The following is a 19,503-nucleotide window of genomic DNA, read 5'->3' on the forward strand; positions in this document are numbered from 1 at the left end:
TAGTAGCCTAGTTTAATTAATCTCTTAACTCTATTTATCTAGCCTCTCTTGGAATCTCTGTACTCCCCTCTCCCATGCTTATTTGATAGTTTAATAACACTGGATGTCCCGCAGACACCAGAGTCAACATGTTCAAAACTGTACCATTATCTTTTCTGCTAACTCACTCCGAATCCCAAGTTTTCTCTTTCTTTTGCACATACTACTAGTACCATATACTTTAAAAATCAGAGCCATTTTGATTCTTGGTTCTAGTGTAGATTTTGCCACCTTCTCTTTTGAATTGGCCTCATCCTCTAACCACTTGGCTCATGTTCTTAACTCTTAATGCTTTCTATCCTTTACAAACCTGACAAAATCTCCTTCCTAAAGCAGAGACCTTACCATAAACTTTCAGTGGCTATTCATTATCGAAAGAATCAAATATAAATACATTAATCATCATTTTGCTCTTACACAGAAAGACTAAGGAAACCATAGGTTCATAATCACAGTAACTAGTTCAGACCCTTATTTTCTCTTAGCTAGGGTACTAGTTACATAGGTACGTTACACGGGGTGCTATGCTACTCTTATAGCCTTTTTTTTTTTTAAACATTCAAGAGAAGCTTTTTTTTTTTTTCAGATAATTAGGAAACCACAAATAGTTATGGACAAACATATTACCAACACATCATAAACTTTTAAGTACTATGAAAATGTGAGTTGCTGATATTACTAAATTTAATAGACTGCTTTTTTTTACATAGATTTATTTTTTTATTTTTATTTTTTTTAACATTTATTAATATACATTTTTAACATGGTTGCCTGATTCATACTCCTCTTATCCCCTTCACACACACACACATCCCCCCCCCCCCCCCCCGCACTCCCCCCACCCATGGCTGATGCGCATTTCCACTAGTTTCTTATAGCCTTTTAATTAAGCTGATTACTTCTGGTACTTCCCCTTGCCTAACAATACTCCATCATATACCTAGCAAAATCATTTGTCTAAAGCACAGGTCTGATAATGTCACTCAAGAATCTTCAGAAATTCAAGGAAAAAAGACAAATCACATAGCCTGATATTTCTTGTTCATTATAAGCTCTTGCCTCTATTTTCCAGTATTATTTCACATTTTCTTTCCTTCATGAACTAAATTTTCCAAGGAGCTCTGTAGTCTACTTGCTACTTCTGAGATTCATCATTTCTACTATTTCTGAATTGAGAGAATTGTGGGAATTGAGTAAAGCAAACTGGCTCCATCTTGTTACTTAATTCTGGATCTAGTTCAGTTCAGTTCAGTTCCCTTCCTATTAAGATTATGGATCTAGTTCAATTTCTGTCTTGTGAGAAAACTTTGTTTAAATATGGAAATTGGGAGAAAACTATATTGCATTGTTATAAACCTAGCCAAGCATGGCTACAAAGCTGGACCACTTCTACCTGTTGCTTTGATATCCTTCCTTAACTGAGGACCCCTTAGGTCATGTTGACCAGAAAACCTAGTCATGTTAAAAAAAAAATGATGCAAGGAATTTTTTCACAATTATACATCTCAAACAACCTATATGTCTTACCCGAGAACTAGCCCCATCCTTGTTCCTTTGATTGAATTTTAACAGTGGGGAGAAGTAAGACATCTTTATTTCTGATTTCAGGGAATTTCACCTGTCTACTCTCTCCCTCACACCCTTCCTGACTGAAAGCCCCTAACCTTTCTTCTAATTAGAAAATAGAATATTTATTTTGTATCTTGTTAATTGCTTTTAATGCATAAAAATCTCTCTCCCTGTATTCAAGGTCCAGTGCCAAAAGTGAGGGGGCCTGGTTCAACTTGTTATGCAATTGCCATGTATTGCTTAATAAACTGATATTGTTTCCTAGGTCATTTCAGATTTTACCACCAACAAAACCTTTGCATAGGCAGTTTCTTTACTTTTTAAGTTCCTTGGCTTCATTCAAACACCTTCTTCAACTTAGGTGCATGTTCTAGGGGAGTGATGGTGAACCTTTTAGAGACTGGGTGCCAAACTGCAGCCCTCAGCGCATGTGACCCCCTCCACATTACCCCAGACAGGGGAGGGAGGAAGCACTCCCACTGGACTACTAGGCAAAGAGGTAGGAGATGGGAGGAATGTGGAGAAGGGGAAGAGAGCAGTCCCCTCCAGCATGTGTGCCATAGGTTCGCCAACACGGTGCTAGAGAGAAGTATTTCTTAATCCACTAGTTACATTACTGTTGCTTTTAGCAAAAGCATGGCGAGCATTGCTGAAAAGTGCTGAGCAAGACGGCCAAAAGGCAGGCATGGCTCTAAATGCTCTCGTTAGGCTATCCGGAAAATTGAGAGTTCGAATTTTGACCTTCTGGTCACCATTAATGTTACGATTAAAAATGATAAAGAATGATAAAATAAGAGAAATTAAAATTTTAATAGCCATGGCTTTGTTGGTTATATATATATGACCTTGCTTGACTATCTATTAAATTTACCGCTGGTGCCCATCCTCTTTCTCTCATACACCAGCCAGCTAACCAGGAAACCCAAGAGGCTTTCTCTAGGCCCTCCTCCAAATTTAAGCTGCCCTATGCATGGGGATGTTTGACGTCCCCATGCCCAAAACCCGGAAACCGGAAACCCATTGGAATCACGGGAAATATAGTCTGATAGCCTCCATGTGTCAACAGAAAAGTCTGCAAGACATTTCCAAATAGCATTTTCCTGAATTCAAAACAGACACTCCTCGCTCAAGTTTAATGTTGTTTATAGTTCTAAATATTTCAGTACCCTGAGAGCAGGGACTTCTTTTGTTTTTCTATCTGTAGTGTGTGTTAAACTGAAATATATACTATATATAGAACATTCTAGCTTCAAATTAAGAACTTGAACCCCCAATTTAGCTTTTCTAGGATTCAAATGGATTTTTACTAACTTGTTAATGTTGTTCAAGAATTTGTTCAAAAATGCATTAGTTCCTGATGCAGACTTTGAGAGGGTTTATACTTCAGTTCATCTGGAACCTAAATTCAAAATCATCTTTAGATGAGAATCAGAGGTAATCATTTTCACCCTTCTGGGCCTCTTAAATGAACAGAGTAGATAAAAGTTGATATCTAAAGTAGATAAAGCTCAGGAATCCCTTCTATCATTATCATTTTAAGCTCCACTGACCTGGAGAAATAACTGAATGTCACACACAAAACATATACACATATACATATATGGATAGAAACTAAAATTATGATTTCACAGTTCTATAAGGATCTCCTGGATGAGGAAACTCCCCCTACCAATTCAAGCGAACTTCTTCCTTGCAATTTACAATCTTGGAGAGTTCCCCGGAGCCTTTGTTCAGGATGATACAGCCAGTATGGGATGGAGACAAGCCTTGAAACTGTGTCTTCCTTGTTCCAGAGCCATGATGTCATGCTGCCTTTTAGGCATAGAATACACATATATACCCTGATGTGCAATTACTTGAGACAAGCAATAATTTTGAAGTAGTTTCACTCTGTGATAGAAATAGATCTATAAAGGTATTTCTATTGATACTAAGCTAATTCAGATTGTTTGACCTAAGACAGATGAAATTGGATGGAGGAACATCTAGGTAGCACAGTAAGCAGAATGCTAGGCCTGGAGTCAGAAGGACCTGGGTTCAAATTTGACCTCAGGCACTTCCTAGTTGAATGACTCTGGGTAAGTTACTTAACCCCAAATGCCCAGCCCTTGCTGCTCTTCTGTCTTAAAAATGATGCTAAGACAAAAGGTAAGGGTTTTTTTTTTTTAAAGAAAAGAAAATGGATGGAGCAGGTTTTCCCAGGTCTTTCAAACTAATGGCTAGACAATAATTTTATGAAATTATGTGGTTGCCAATATTTATTATGTCAGAAATTTGTTTACAAATATTTACAAAATGGAGAGGAAACAATAAAGTAGAGAAATGTGAAGAGGTTAAAGAGGTTATCTATCCTATCAACCTAAATGTTTACTTTGGGTCTGCTTAATCCAGGCAGAGATTAATTAGCTCTCAACCAGGAAGGCTGGTAGTGAGTAACCATGTGGCCTCCTCCAAGATGGAAGCTAGTCTCTTAGGAAACTAGGAAAGGAGTCAGTCTTTTACTCACCCCCTGAACTAGTCCAGGAGTCAGAGTCTAAGCTGAAACTGAGCTCCAAGCCCATGATCCAAGCCACAGTCTACATCGAAGCTCCCTCAAGGGCTCTCCCTAGTCAGAAGACTATCTTCAGAAGACAATCTCTTCAGATTATCTTCTCCAAGACAATCTTCTCTGAGGGACTTTGGGGCTTGCTTTTATGGTGACTTCTTGTCCCTGCTTCACTGGGGCCAATAGCAATTTCCAAATTATCCAGCACTGCCCAGAGAGCAGTGTCTGTGGGATCGATTTCTCCCTTTCTGAAGGTTAAGTTCTCATCTAAGGGTGTGAATTTTCTAAATCTCATCTTCTGGAGAGGTGAATACTCATCAAAAGAGTTCGCAGATTCCTGGATGACTGAGGTGTGAATTCTCATTTTCTGGCTGATTGAGTTGAAAGGGTGGAGAGTTCCTCCACCTAATGCTTAGTAGAGTGTTCAAGCTTTTGTTGATTCAATTCAAAAGTAGACAAAGGAGAGATAATCCTGTCTTCAGTCTAGTGAAATACTAAGTAGGGGTACTTAAGTTAGTGTTAACTCAAGATAGTCAATAGAGTAAAGAATTCTTTTTCACAGTTGCATGTTGCATTTTGTGCCATAAAATTGCATTTCATTGCTAAAGTTTTTAAGAATGGCTTTCACTCTAAGGAAATATGGAAAAGTTGAAATTCTTAAAAAGATTTCAATAACTAATAGAGATATTGCAGCAACTATTGAGTAAGAGGAAGTCAAGAGTTTCAAGAATCATCAAAGAAGATCAGTCCCAACAAAGTACAAAGGAGTGTGGTCAGAAATGGAAAGCAACACTAAGAACTAACATGCTAAAACAAGAATTTTTTTTTCACCACTACTAAGACGGAAACACCAGGAAACAGTCCAATTAATTCTCAGAAAATAAGTAAAAACTTCAGAAATATTTGGCATGGGGGGGGGAGGGGGCAGGAGAGGAGAATAATTACTGATTTCTCTTCAGTGTGGTTTAAGGTTTCTTGATGTTCAAAAATCAGTTAAGATTTCTATGTAAATAAAAAAATAAAAACAAAATTTTGAACCACTGGTAGGGAAAAAAAGGTTTCTCATGGGTAAGAGAATTCAAAGACGGGAGTACACCAAAACTGCTGCCAGAAGTCAAGGGACAAAGCTATGCATCTTCATCAAAAGCAGTGTGCAAATGTAGGACCTGGAGTTCAGAAGGATTAGGTTCTTACTAGCATTGTGACCCTGGGCAAATTACTTAACCTCTGTCCATCTTGGTTTCTTCATCTGCATATAAGAATACATATAAACTATAATATACAATTATAATATAACATTAAAATTATATCATATAATTATATAACATATTATATAATAAAAACATCCACCTCCCAAGGCTGTTGCTGTTGTGAGGCTAAATAGAGATGCTATTGTTAAAATATCCACCCTAATAAAGTGTTCAGGATTTTTTTAAAACTTCCATTGGGGCCTAGAAGTTGCATATCTTAATTTTGCCAACATGGCAAATTCCTTACTGGTATAGTCAAGGGATGTGACGTGTAGGGACTGAAGAGAAACGCTGGCCAATTAGAAAATCTTAGGGGAAGGATTTAGACTGAACTTACAATGCCAGCAGGTGAAGTGGGTGGGGCTGTCTGTCATTTTTTGGGCTATTGAGTTCTCTGGAAGCCACCCTGGTGCTTATCTAGGTAAGCCATCTCTGGCAAATGGTGAAGCATGCCGCCTACCACTGGTGAGGACCAGGTGGGCTGGGAATCCAGGAACTATGACTTCCAAGAGCAGCCAGGTACTTTGGGAAGTTAGGCTGAAAGTTATTTTCTTCTTCTTCTTCTTCTTCTTCTTCTTCTTCTTCTTCTTCTTCTTCTTCTTCTTCTTCTTCTTCTTCTTCTCTCTCTGTCTCTCTGTCTCTGTCTCTCTCTCCTTCTCTTTACTACTAAATACTTATAACTTAGTATAAAGTCTCCAAGATTAATTTCATTCATTATAGTATTGTACTATGAGAAAAGAAGAAAGGGACTATTTCAGAGAAACATAAGAAGACTTATATGAACTGATACAGAGGGAAATGGGCAGAGCTTGAACAACAATTTATATAATAACATCATCTTTGTAAAGACAAAAAAACTTTTTTTAAGAATACTGATCACTTCATGGCTCAACTGATAATGAAACATGCTACCAACCCTCCCTCTGATGGAAACATTACAGACTCAAGATGCAAAATGAGATACACAATTTAGACAAGGCCAGTGTTAGAATTTGTTTTGCTTGCCTATGCATATTAGATATTTTTTATTAGAGATTTTTTAATGGCTTGCTTTCAGCTAAAGCCAATGGAGTGGGGCAAGAGGGAGAAAAAAGAAAAGCAGTATCTAATAAAATGTTCCCCAACACCAGACTCGATGATCTCTAGAGTGACCTTCCATCTGTAACACTCAATGAGGATCTATGACTTTCATATACAGGTTATATATAATAGCAAAAGGAGTTTCCACAGGGAGAACACAAGAATTATTTTCACTCTGTTCACACTGATATACCATTGGTTTTAACAGACTCAAATAGGATTTTTTTTGTTTCCTCATTAAAGTACTCTGAAATGAAACAAAAATTTTAAAAAGTTCCTTCTTCCAAGATAAAATCTTTCTAGGCCAATTATTAGTAAGTGTATGCCTCACACTGAGTTATGTTCTAAAGTTAAATTATATAAGGCTTTGTGAAGTCCTTATCTCAGGAAATAAAGAGATTTAAAGAAACAAGGAGAGAAACTAAGAAGCTGTCCTATCTTTTGTCCTAATAAATATACTTTCTGGTTTCAAACATAGAGAAGTGAAACATCCTTTTTCTGATTTTCTTATTCCCCATATAGTGGTGTTGAGAGGACCACTGTAAGACTCAAGATAGATGAAGGGATTTTGTTTTGTTTATCTTAACTTATTCTGGTATGATTTTTCTGTAGTCTTTTTCAGCTGTGTTTTAATTTTTAATCTAATATCTGTTTTTCTTTGTGAGATTTGGACCTGACTCAAATATCTCTGAGGTGAATCTATACTTGTATGTGAAAACCAAGCTATAATTCTGATCTTTTGTACCTGAGGCAGTACCCTATACCTTAATAACATCCCATCCCTCAAAAAATAGTTTTATGAAAAACAAAAGAACTATGAAATATAAACAAGAAGACAAACAGACAAAAGAACTATGAAATAGAACAATTTTAGAATTGGGATCCTTTTTGTATCCATGCAGAAAGAAAAGATTATCACATTATGGAAGAAGAGAAATATGAATCAAAAAAGGGACATATAGCACTCTCATGAAAGGCACTAGAGCAGTGATGGCAAACCTTTTAGAGATGAAGTACCAGGCCCCTCCCCCACCCCAAGCCGGGCCACCCCTACACCAGAGAACAAATGTCACACCATGCACCCCCACCCCTTAACTCACATAGGGGAGAAAGGAAGTTCTTCCATTGGGCTGCTGGGTGGAGGGGGTGGATGATGTGAGAAATGTCCTTAGCAAGTGTAGAGAGGGGGGAGGAGAGTGGCTCCAGCGCTCTGCTCCCTTCCAGCTCTGCAACCTGTGAGCCACCCACCTTCCCCACTCTGTGTGCTCCCACTGGGCTGCTGAGTAGAGGGGTGGGGGATGAGAACGATGTCATCAGGCTTGGGGGGGGGGGGGGGGCGGGGAGCAGCACCACCCAAGTCCCTCTGCTTTTCCAATAAGTACTCTTGGGGTGGGGCGGGCCAGTTCAAATCTGGCCTCAGATACATAGCCAGGTATGACCCTGGGTAAGTTACATAACCCCAAATGCCTAGCCCTTACCACTTTTCTGTCTTATAACCAGTACATAATATGGATTCTAAGGCAAAAAGTAAAGGTTAAAAAAAAAAAAAAGGCAACAATACTAAAAGAACATACATATTCTATATAAGACAAAGGGACTGTGCTTGAAGAGAAGATATAGAGATACAGAAGATACAGGATGCAGAGATAAATGAAGGAATCCAGGTCTGCTAGAGAGCATGCCAAATCAAAAAACCTGAATGCTATAATGTTTGATCCAAACAACTGTCCAAAACTAATAAACAGAGATAACAAGGCACTGACCAAGATAACTCAAAAGAATGTTACCAGAAAAGCCTCTGCATTTCAAATTCTAAGATATGAAATGGTTAAACTAAGAATTTAAAAAACAAAAAATTTTGCAAGCAAGCAGTCAAGAGAAAGTAGGAAGGAAAGGTAATTTGAATAACACAGGATTATTCTGCATTAAAAAGAAAATGTCAATGAAAATGCAATCATCTATTCCAAAAGCCAAAGAAGCTTAGGCTGCAACTTGAAACAACATAACTTCCAAACATGAGCTTAATCATCAACCAAAGAGATGAACATTGTGCAAAAGACTAACACTTGAGGCATTCCTGACAATAAAAAAGCCTATATTATTCAACTCAAATTATGGGAAATGACAGACATACAAGAAAGGCAAATAAGTATCCAACCCTTTCCAGCAATGACTTCATTTTTAATTCACTACCTTTGATATCTAGCCCAGGTAGAACAGCTTTACAAATATTATTTCATTTCATCCTCACAATAGCCCTTAGAAGTAGGTTCTATTATCCATTTTACAGCTCAGGAAACCAAGGCAGACAGAGTTTAAGTGACTTGCTTAGGATCAAGCAGCTAATAACTGTCTTAAGACTAGATTTGAAATCGGATCTTCCTAATCTAGGCTTAGCACTTTATCCACTGCACGAAGATGCCAATGGAGGAAGAAAACTTGGGCTCCTGAGGGCGAGATGCTCTCTGGGGGAAGGGGAGATATATAACTGGAGGAGCTGGGGCAGTAAGACCTGGTGTACATCACTGCCCCCCACTGAGGACAGGGAAATGCTGAGTGCTGAAGCCCAGGGTCTCCAGGGCCAAAGATCCCAGCTCAGTGGAACAAGGTTAAAAGGGGCCCCAGGCCCCAAGTACTAAGAGCTGTGATTCACCCCTCTGACCCACAGATTCTCCACATGTGTGCTGCACCACCTTAGAATGAGCCCACTCTTCCCACAAATCAGCATGTAATTATGGGAAAGTATACTTCAGGTTTTGGGGAAGAAATTTTTTTGCACACCAGCTATTACTAAGCTACCTTAGCAAATTAAATGAATTTCCTTGCAGTGAAGTCTACTCTCTGATTGTTAATTGGAAGCACACTGGTGAGGGGTTGGGAGAAGCAAGCCACATAGTTACATTCATAATGTGAGGTAGCAGCAACCTCAATTATCTAACACTTAAATAAAAAGACAAAGTAGGAGCATATCCCAGAGTGAGGAATGGATGGTGGCTAGGCCTCAAGACATGGGACACAATGTGGCCACTATAACACTGCTTCTGTTAGACCCTGAGGTGTTGAAATGATTTCTCTAAGAGAGAAATGTACAAGAGAAAAAAGGGGCAATGAGGTGAAATGTCCAAAGGAAAAAATTGGACAGACTAGGAAGTCCAATCCTAGCAGTTCAGGAGTTTTACCCCAGAGAGATTTGGAGAAAATAAAACAAGTAAGGATTTAGGATATGAAATAGAAAATTTCAATTCAGAAAAGAATGGAAAGGAAACAATACAAATGTCCATCTAGTGACATACAACTAAACTATGTGGTGAAGCATATAATGGACTATTGTTATTGCATGGTAGGAAACAACTAACAAGAAAAACAAGGAAGCAAGGGAAAACTTAGGTGAACTGATGATAGAAATATGCAAAACCAGAAAATATAAACAACTATAACAATGTGAATTAAAAGAACAAAAAAACCTCTCATCAGAATGGAATCTAGGTAATTTTAATGATTAGGTTTGGCCCAGAAAAAGAGATGCTAGAACACACCATCCCTCTTTTGAAAAGCTGGGGAACTATAGAAGCATATCATTGCATATGCTATTGAATTTAACTATGTAATAATTAGTTTTGCTTATTAACTGGCTGCTCTCCCCAGCCCTCTCTCAAAAGAATGGCTTTCTGTGTGGGAAAAGGACAAAAAAATAGTTATGCTTAGTTCACAAAATATAAAGAGAATTATAAAAACAATGAATTATAGTTCATTTTGTCATAATCCTATAGTGATATATTCATTCTTTATACTTCATAAAATAATTTTTTTTAAATTAGGAAGCAAACACTATACCTGAGATAGCTGCCAAAATAAGCAACAATGTTTGGGTGTTTACAGTCTTTCATCATAATAATTTCTTGCTGCACAACTGCAAAGTCTTCTCCTGAAAAAGAAAATAATGAATATTTTAGTAGTTTCCTATTCATAAAAAATAAAATTTAAATGTCTTATTTACTTGTAGAATGTGTTGTTCATCTTTTTTTAAATGACAGCTTTAGTCATGATAATTATTATCTGTCAAGGTACAATTATAACTACATAAGTGAAGGAAAATTATTATGTGCCCAAGGGAAGCTTTAAATTGAATTATGAGAAAAATGGAGGGGGGGGGGGGGGAAGGAGAGAGAGTGAGTGTTGGTAGGTGAATGGATGGTTGGTTGGTTGGATGGATGGATGGATGGATGGATTGTACTGGATAAAGAGATAGTATTATACTTACTCCTTGTGGATATAAAACTGATTATATGTGATTTCAGGACAATAAAGAATATTCTTTTAGACAGGATGTAAGTACTTTTAGCTAGGCCAGTAGTAAAATTATGACTCTTCAGGTCTATATGCAATCAAGAGGCTTAAACTTGGGTACTAAGGCTATCAGCTGGCCTGAGTATACAGAGCTGGCTTGTATTTCCAGGGCCTTGTCCCCAATTCAATTGAGTTGGAATACAAAATAGGCCAATATCTGGGCCTCATTTTGTTGGTACTAAATCTCTTCTCCCTATTCCCTCATGCCTAATTAGAATATTCCCTGTATTCTCCAAAGCCAAATCTGGCAATCCAATAGTAGCATCACATGCTGTAGCTCCTGAATGAATTTGTAATTCATTTGTAATGGAAGCAGTAGAGTTGTACATGTGAAGAACTACACAATACTTTAAAGAAAGGGATAACATGTAATCAGTTAATCTTAAATTGAGTAGTTTTACTGCTTTTAAAAGCTCTTTTAAAATTAGAAGAAACTTCATTACGAGTGTATAGACAAACCTGGCCTCAGCCACTTCCCAGTTGTGTGACCCTGGGCAAGTCACTTGACCCCCATTGCCCACCCTTACCACTCTTCCACCTATGAGACAATACACCGAAGTACAAGGGTTTAAAAAAAAAGTGTACAGAATAATCATTTATCAAAGGAGAAAACAAATTTTAAGTTTAAGCTTCTCAAATAAATATTCAAAACATTAACTATAGGTTTGTGTAAAAAGGTCTGACATCACTAGCTTTGACTTCTTCCTACTATATTATTCTACATCAAGTTGGAGTGATATAATCATATTGTCTGTGATCCAGTACCTGAATTTACCTAGTAAGCAGAGAGAGAGAGAGAGAGAGAGAGAGAGAGAGAGAGAGAGAGAGAGTAAGTATCCCTTTGAGGTACCATAAATATGCTACACAGAATAGAATAATGTAAGGATAGTGTCTCAAGTTCTTTTTGGCCTACCAATGTAAGAATTCCAAATAAGTTCTTTGAAGGTTAAAGAGTAGAAGAAAAACATGCCTTATTCTCTCAGTGAACTCGAAATGTAATGAACCAATATCCCTTATACTTTCTATCATCCCATCTCTAAGGATTTCCGGATGCCTACGGCACAGCTAGAGATGTCAGGTCTTCTTAGAGGTTAATCACACTTCACTATCACTCACATCTGTTACTGTTAACCCTTTAAGCTATAAAATCGGACTCAGATTTAGGAGGACTTCAAAGCCCATTTTGTTTAAGTCACATCTGAATAAGACTCTTTTCTTCAAGATACTCAAAAAGAAGCTTGAAGTTCTTTCTTGAAAACTTCAAATAAAGGTAAATTTCTACTTTACTTCCCTTTTTTATGGCACAGAGAATCACCTCTGTAATGGAGAGTAGAATACAAATGGCTAATTAGAAAATTATACCAAGATATTTAAGAAAATAGGCTGTCACCTGACCCAGATGAACTACTGGATGATACTGCTAAATTATTATCAGCCATTTTCAAAAATCTTAAGAGAACAGAAGTCACTACAGGTCTAGAGAAGACAAGTATTCAGATTTTTTTTTAAATAAAGAAAATATTGAGTATACAAGAAACTAGTGGAAAAAAACCCTTGAATTCTCTTGGTTCCTTCTGCTTAAGACCCCAAGTGTTCATCTCCCTCTCACTGGAACATAATTGTCTTTTCCTTGGGTCCCTTAGACCTGACAGGTGAGCAAATTATACCTTGTATATGCCCAAGTTTCTATACTACTGGCAAGAAGGGGAAAATTCCTGGATGGAAGAAAGACCTCAAGGGGATGTTTTCCTCTAATGCCCTTAAATATACACAGAAATAGATTGCAAACTTGGCCTCATATTCTCTATTTCTGTCAATTGTGTATCTTGGAATAGTGATTGCTTATTATTTGATACATACATTGGTTATTTACACAAAAATTATGAATTAGGTAAGAAAATAGGGATGTCAGCAGTTCTAGCATTCTCTTGATGGTCTTTTTCTGTAATAATAAAGGCTGATTTTCCCCCATACCTTTGCTGACCTTTCTTTCTTTCAGATATCTCAGGAACCGAACGTTCTCAAAATTGGCATCACCATGACATCAAAATAAAGCAAGGAATACCTCCAAGATCTTTGGTATATCTCTTGTGAATTTAGAGAAGGATATGGAAAAGTGTTCAACAGAAAAGGATGAGTTTGAATCTGCATCATGGAAAGCAATTCTCATACTCAGGAGATCACTGATGCATTTCATATTTGGCCATAACAATTGTAAACTGATACTTATATAATGCTTTAACATTTGCAAAGCACTTTATCATCATTCTCATTTGAGTTTCGAAACAATCCTATAGCAGCTATTCAATTCCCATTTTAGACTTGGGGAATCTTTTTGTGTCTAGAGTAGTAAAAGTAAAAGAAACGAGATTTTCAGTCATTAGTGTCAATATTAAATGGGCTTACTATTTGCCGTCATGTCCAAAATAGGATGTTCTTACCAAAATTCATCCCTCCTCTAAACTTACTGGTATCCATGAAGTCACCCAAGTTCAAAGACCTGATAGTCCAATGGGCTCTTTACTACACCCAAAAGTAGTCAAGTTAGCTTGGTTTTACAATAATTCTCATATCCAGCCTCTGGCCTGGGCTACTACAATAACCTCCAACTGGTCTTCCCTAGCCAATACTCATTTTCCACACAGCCACCAAAAAATTATTCTCCCCGAGATTTGGCTCTTCTGGAACAATGCTATATCCTGGGTTTTCTTTTCCAATACTGGCTGCATCTTCTCATACAGCAGCCCCAGCCCCACCCCAACTCACTAGTCATAGAGGTAGTGGTAATATCACTCTTCTCTGGCTGCACTTCTCAATGTGATCATTCAGCAAAACCTGAACCAATTTGATGAAAAATAAATTATCACAACTCTATCCAGATTTATCACCTAAATCAAGATCCTGGTAATTGATAATCATACACTCTCCCTCCTTACACAAAGAATGGGGTGACTGACTAGTATCCTTCTCCACTCTTGACTCCTGTTCCCATGAAGGGGGAACTCAGTATACAGGCTAACCACAAATTACCTTTTGGATCTATTAATAGAGAAAGGATTCATAAGTAACAAAAGATATTTCTTTTATTTTTTTAGAAAAATTTTCCATGGTTACATGATACACGTTCTAACTTTCCCCTTCAACCCTCCAACACCTCCCCCCATAGCCGATGAGCCTTTCCACTGGTTTTAACATGTGTCATCTATCAAGACCTATTTCCAAACTGTTGATAGTTGCATTGTTAGGGTTGTTTCAAGTCCACATCCCCAATCATGTCTGCCTCAACCCATGTGTTCAAGTGGTTGTTTTTCTTCTGTGTTTCCACTCCTGTAGTTCTTCCTCTGAATGTAGGTAGCATTCTTTTCCATAAGTCCCTCGGAACTGTCTTGGGTCACTGCATTGCTGCCAGTTCAGAAGTTCATTACATTTGATTTTACCACAGTGTATCAGTCTCTGTGCACAATGTTCTTCTGGCTCTGCTCCTTTCACTCTGCATCAATTCCTGGAGGTCTTTCCAGTTCACATGGAATTCCTCCAATTTATTATTCCTTTGAGCACAATAGTATTCCATCCCAGCATATACCACAATCTGTTCAGCCAGTCCCCAATTGAAGGGCATATACTCGTTTTCCAGTTTTTTGCTACCACAAAGAGCGCAGCTATAAATATTTTTGTACAAGTCTTTTTATCTATGATCTCTTTGGGGTACAAACCCAGCAATAGTATGGCTGGATCAAAGGGCAAGCATTCTTTTAGCACTCTTTGGGCATAATTCCAAATTGCCCAAATAAGTAACAAAAGATAAAAAAAAAAAAAAGGTCACAGAGGACAAAATAGACGCATTTAATCAGACAAATTAAAAAGATTTTGATCAAGGACAGCTAAGTAGCACAGTGGACAGAGTGCCAGCCCTGGAATTTGTAGGAACTAGGTTTAAATTTGGTCTCAGGCACTCCTGGATTTGTGACCCTGGGCAAGTCATTTAACCCAATAGTCTCGCCTTTGCTACTCTTCTGTCTTAGAAGTGAAAATAGGACAGAAGGTAAGTGTTTTTAAAAAAAAGGTTTTGATAAAAATAAATGGAATTAAGAGAAATGGAAAACAGAATGAGAAAATATTTTAGCAAGTTTTTCTGATAAAATCTTTCATATAAGGAATGAGTTAAAATTTATACAAAGAACCATTCTTCAACTACTAAATGTGCAAAAAATATGAGCAGGAATTTCTTAAGGAAATAAGCCAATAACAAAAAAATTTTAATGTCTCAGATCATTAATTAAAGAAATGCAAATCTAAAAAATTCTGAAGTTCTATTTCACACCTATCAGAATGACAAAGTTACAAAAAAGGAAAATGAGAAATGTTGAAGAGTTGATGTTGATGGAGATGTGAATTGGTCTAGCCATTCTGGAAAGCAATTTGGAACTATGCCTCTGGACTCACTGATGTGTCCCTATTTTTGATTGGGCAAAACTATAAGGCCTAAGATACCAAAGAAACTTAAGAAAGAAGGCCCTAGGTGCACAAAAATATTTTTAGCAGCTCTTAGTATGGTAGCAAAGAACTGGAAACTAAAGAGGTAACCCAATCTATTGAGGAATGGCTGAACAAATTATGGTTTATGAATGTATTTGGATATGACTGTGCCATAAGAAATAGTAAAAGAAAACCTAAGATGCAATGCAATATGATCAGCCATTACATGATTCCAGAGGAACAATGAACAAGAATAAGAAGAATGCTACTCACCTTCTGAGAGGCAATAGACTAAAAATATGTAAAATAAGGACACATTTTTGGACATGGCCACTAAAGGAATTTGTTTTCCTTCACTATGCATATTTGTTATACTTTTTTTTTGTGTTTTCCCCTTTCCCTGTTAAGAAGAGGACTTTAAGGAAGGAAAGAAAAATGCTTGCTAATTAACAAAGAAAAATTAATTTAAAAAAAGATCCTCTAGAAAAAGAACAAATTGGACTTATTTTGTGAAAAAAGCTGGGCTACTCATCTCAGATTTGTGGTAACTCCACTTATATTTGCCCTTCTTCATGTTGTTAGATGGCTCACAGAGGATTTTCATACATGTAATAACAATATAATGTTTTAATTAAATGGCTAAATAAGTGTTTATCTTTTAACTTGTAGGCCTGCACCGGAGATTTTGGTATCATTCAAAATAATTTCTAAGCTCCATAATATACTGTAGAAACAATGAATGGAATTAACAGTAATTCAGGAATACATGGCTGAGTTCCCAGAGCTGTGATTCTCTCAGACAAACCTCAATTATTATTTCAAAGTGCCGAAGTACAATGAATAAATAATATCCAACTGTTGAATTCTGAATAAGAAATGTGGTTTATGTAATTACAATAAACAATTAAAAATATTTACTCTAAGACAATTATCATATCTCTACCATCTTCAAAGTAGCCCTCAATTATTTTTGTGTTTCCAGGAAAACCTTCAAATTCTAATGTAGCATATAAATGACAGGAAAAAAAATCCAACAATGGAATTCATAAGTTGGAGAGTTTCAGGAAGGAGCCATAAAAACAAAAAAGGGAACATCCACATGCCCTACGGCTATCTAAGCAACCTCAAGAGAGCTAAAAGGACTCCCAGCATGTTAGATAGACCTCCCTTCCAAAGGATTTGGGTGAACACAAACTAAAGTCATACCAACTGAGAAATTGTAGATTGAATTGCAGGACACAGTCATATTAAAACCATACAATCGTGTCAATATCTAATAACCTCTATTAATTAAAAATTTAAAAACATGTGACATTCTTTATTTACTAGATTTAATTTAACTAATTTCACATGATCAAAATCTTGGCATACATTTGACTTTTCCTTTTGCCTCACTTTTTATATTTAGTCACCGAGTCCTACATTGCTAGAATCTCTTCCTTCCTTCTCCATTGCTGCTACAAACACCTAATTACAAGCCTGTGTGTGATAATCCAATAGGTCTGGTTTCTATGGTCTTTTACTTCAATTCATTCATCACTTTACTATAAGATTACACTTCATTATGAATAAATAAGTCTAGCCATTTGAATACCTCTGCTCAAAAATCTTCCATGCTTCTCTCCTGGGTAAAGTTCAAGATTGTTTATTTGGCATTTCAGGCCCTCCACAAGGAGAAATTAACCTACCCTTCCAGCTTTATTTCATATTTCTCTCTATGTGCCTTGCTCTTGTTAAGTTAGATTATCACTGGTTAATTTCATGACAAGTCCTTTAAAATTAATCTCGAGGGTAGCTGGGGTGCTCAGTAGATAGAGAGCCAGGCCTAGAGACAGGAGATCCTGGGTTCAAATCTGATCTCAGACACTTCCTAGCTATGTGACCCTGGGCAAGTCAGTTAACTCCCATTGCATTGCCTAGCCCTTACCACACTTCTGCCTTAGAACCAATTTTGGTTCTAAGACAGAAGATAAGAATTTTTAAAAAATTAAAATTAATCTCAAATATCTACTTAAAGAAGCTCCCTGATGTCTTAGTAAGGGGCTACTCCCCTCAATCCTAACATAATACTTTCTTTCTTTTTTTTTTTTTTTAATTTTAAACCCTTAACTTCTGTGTATTGACTTATAGGTGGAAGATTGGTAAGGGTAAGCAATGGGGGTCAAGTGACTTGCCCAGGGTCACACACCTAACATAATACTTTTTCCTTTGCATTTCTGAAAAATTTTTTTACATTTACACACACACACACACATACACACCAAATTACCCTATTTCAGAGTTCAGTGAAGTTCAGTGAGATCAGGAACTCTACGCTACCTAAACATCATCTCCTACTGACACATAACATAGTGCTCTGTATATAGTAGAAATATAAACATTAATATTAGTACTTTGCTAAATCATTTTGCAGAAAGAGAAAAAATAAGAATGGTTTTTCAACAAGTTCATTTGATTCTAATTATTCAAATAATAACTTTGATGGATATATATACAATTCCCACTGAAAACTGCTTTTTACTAAGTTTTACCCTGAACTACACTGACAGGAGGTGTCATTTAGTCTATGTTGGACTCTATAGCTGAATGGATAAGTTTAACTCCTATCTAGTACCAAGATAGTAGTCAGCCTTTTAAAAGTTTTTTTTTTTCTTTCTTTTTCCAAGTTTTTCTCCAAAGTTTCTCAACAAACTAATTTGTTTCCAATCCTAAATAGAAGTGGTTTGGAAGTGCAAAGGATAATGTCCTAAAACTGAAGTTAGGAAGACCTGAGATAGATCTGGCCTCAGACACCTACTTTTGAGAACCTGAGTGAGTCACTGTAAAATGGGGATATCATCACCCACAACCCAGAGTTATTGTTAGGATAAAATGAGTTAATATTTATAAATTGCTTTATAAATTTTAAAGTAACATGAAAATGCTGGTTATCTTTATTATTACTAATATAAACATATGATCTTAAGGATTATGAAAAAGTTGTGCTAAAGTAGCAAAAGATTAAAATGATCCAGATCATCCATCAGAACCTTCAATGACAAAAGATTATGTTTAATTTGATTGTCACAATTTACTATAATATTAATTCTTTAAAAATTGCATTCTTTCTTCTCTTGGGCTTCCGGGTTAAGATGGCGGCAGAGTAAGAAGCAGCTCTTAACCTCTCCTGACTGAAACATACAAAACTCCTCAAGGGGACATAAAAACAAGTCCAGACGAACGGAGGAACCCCACAACAGGGCACAGCGTGGAAGGTACGTGGAATCGAGACATTTCCAAGCTACAAAGGGCTCTCATTCAATCGCGGGCTGAGCAACCGCCCCACCCCCACCCCCTCCACACTCATCTATAGCTCCGAACCCAGCTAAAAAGAAATAGGGCAAGTTTGGGGCACCCATCGAGTCATCAGCAGCTCCGGGACCTGTTCCTGAGAGCAGCAATACTTAGGACCCCATTAAGTCAAAAAAAGCACGCGAAATCTGACCTCGCGCCGGAGCAGGACGCTGGGCACAGAGAGTGCCAGCTGAGCAGAGACGTGGGTGGAGGCAGAACTAAAGCCTAAGTGGGGAACCAGTGCAGACGGGTATACGACTGTGGAAGCAGCGCCCTGAGACTTGTAAAGAAACCTCCAGCAGAGGATCAAGCAAGAGGGCCCACCAGGGGGCTTGACCTTGGAAAAAACCAGAATTCAGACCTCAGGAGCCAATAGATTTGGAACAGACACTGAGCCCGAGGATAAAGCTGAGAAGCTGTTGGGCTAATGATGGCTACTCAGCATCAGGAGGTTCAGAAGAGAAAGAATAATAACAAAAAGAAGAAGTCTTTAACACTCGACAGCTTTTACACAGAGAAAATCCAGACAACCGAGCAAACAGAGGAGGAGAACAAACAAGCATCCGGACCCTCCTCAAATAAGGAAAACTCCTCACAAGCTATGGAAGAGTTCAAAACTGAGATTCTGAGGAAAATGGAAGAGATCTGGCAAGAAAATAACAGTTTAAAAGGTAGAATCTTGCAATTGGAAAGTGAGGCTCAGAAATCAAATGAACTGATAAGCAAATTGAACACCAGAAATGACAAGATTGAAAAGGAAAACCAGTCCCTAAAGGCTAGAATCGAGCAATTAGAAGCTAATGATCTCTCAAGACAACAAGAACAAATAAAACAAAGTCAAAAGACTGAAAAAATAGAAGGAAA

The 19,503-nt window shown here is 37.3% G+C and overlaps 1 protein-coding gene across 2 annotated transcripts in view; it reads right to left on the minus strand.

Annotated features, from left to right (window-relative positions):
• The window catches only part of MAP4K3 (mitogen-activated protein kinase kinase kinase kinase 3), a 206,858-nt gene that overhangs the window by 99,255 nt on the left and 88,100 nt on the right, over window positions 1-19,503 (minus strand). For both annotated transcript variants that reach the window (XM_044663275.1, XM_044663274.1), the window contains exon 3: window positions 10,318-10,408. In XM_044663275.1, coding sequence (XP_044519210.1) covers window positions 10,318-10,408 — 91 coding nt within the window. The remainder of the gene's footprint in view (window positions 1-10,317; window positions 10,409-19,503) is intronic.

Source organism: Gracilinanus agilis, chromosome 2, assembly GCF_016433145.1.
Source record: "Gracilinanus agilis isolate LMUSP501 chromosome 2, AgileGrace, whole genome shotgun sequence".
Classification (NCBI taxonomy): domain Eukaryota; kingdom Metazoa; phylum Chordata; class Mammalia; order Didelphimorphia; family Didelphidae; genus Gracilinanus; species Gracilinanus agilis.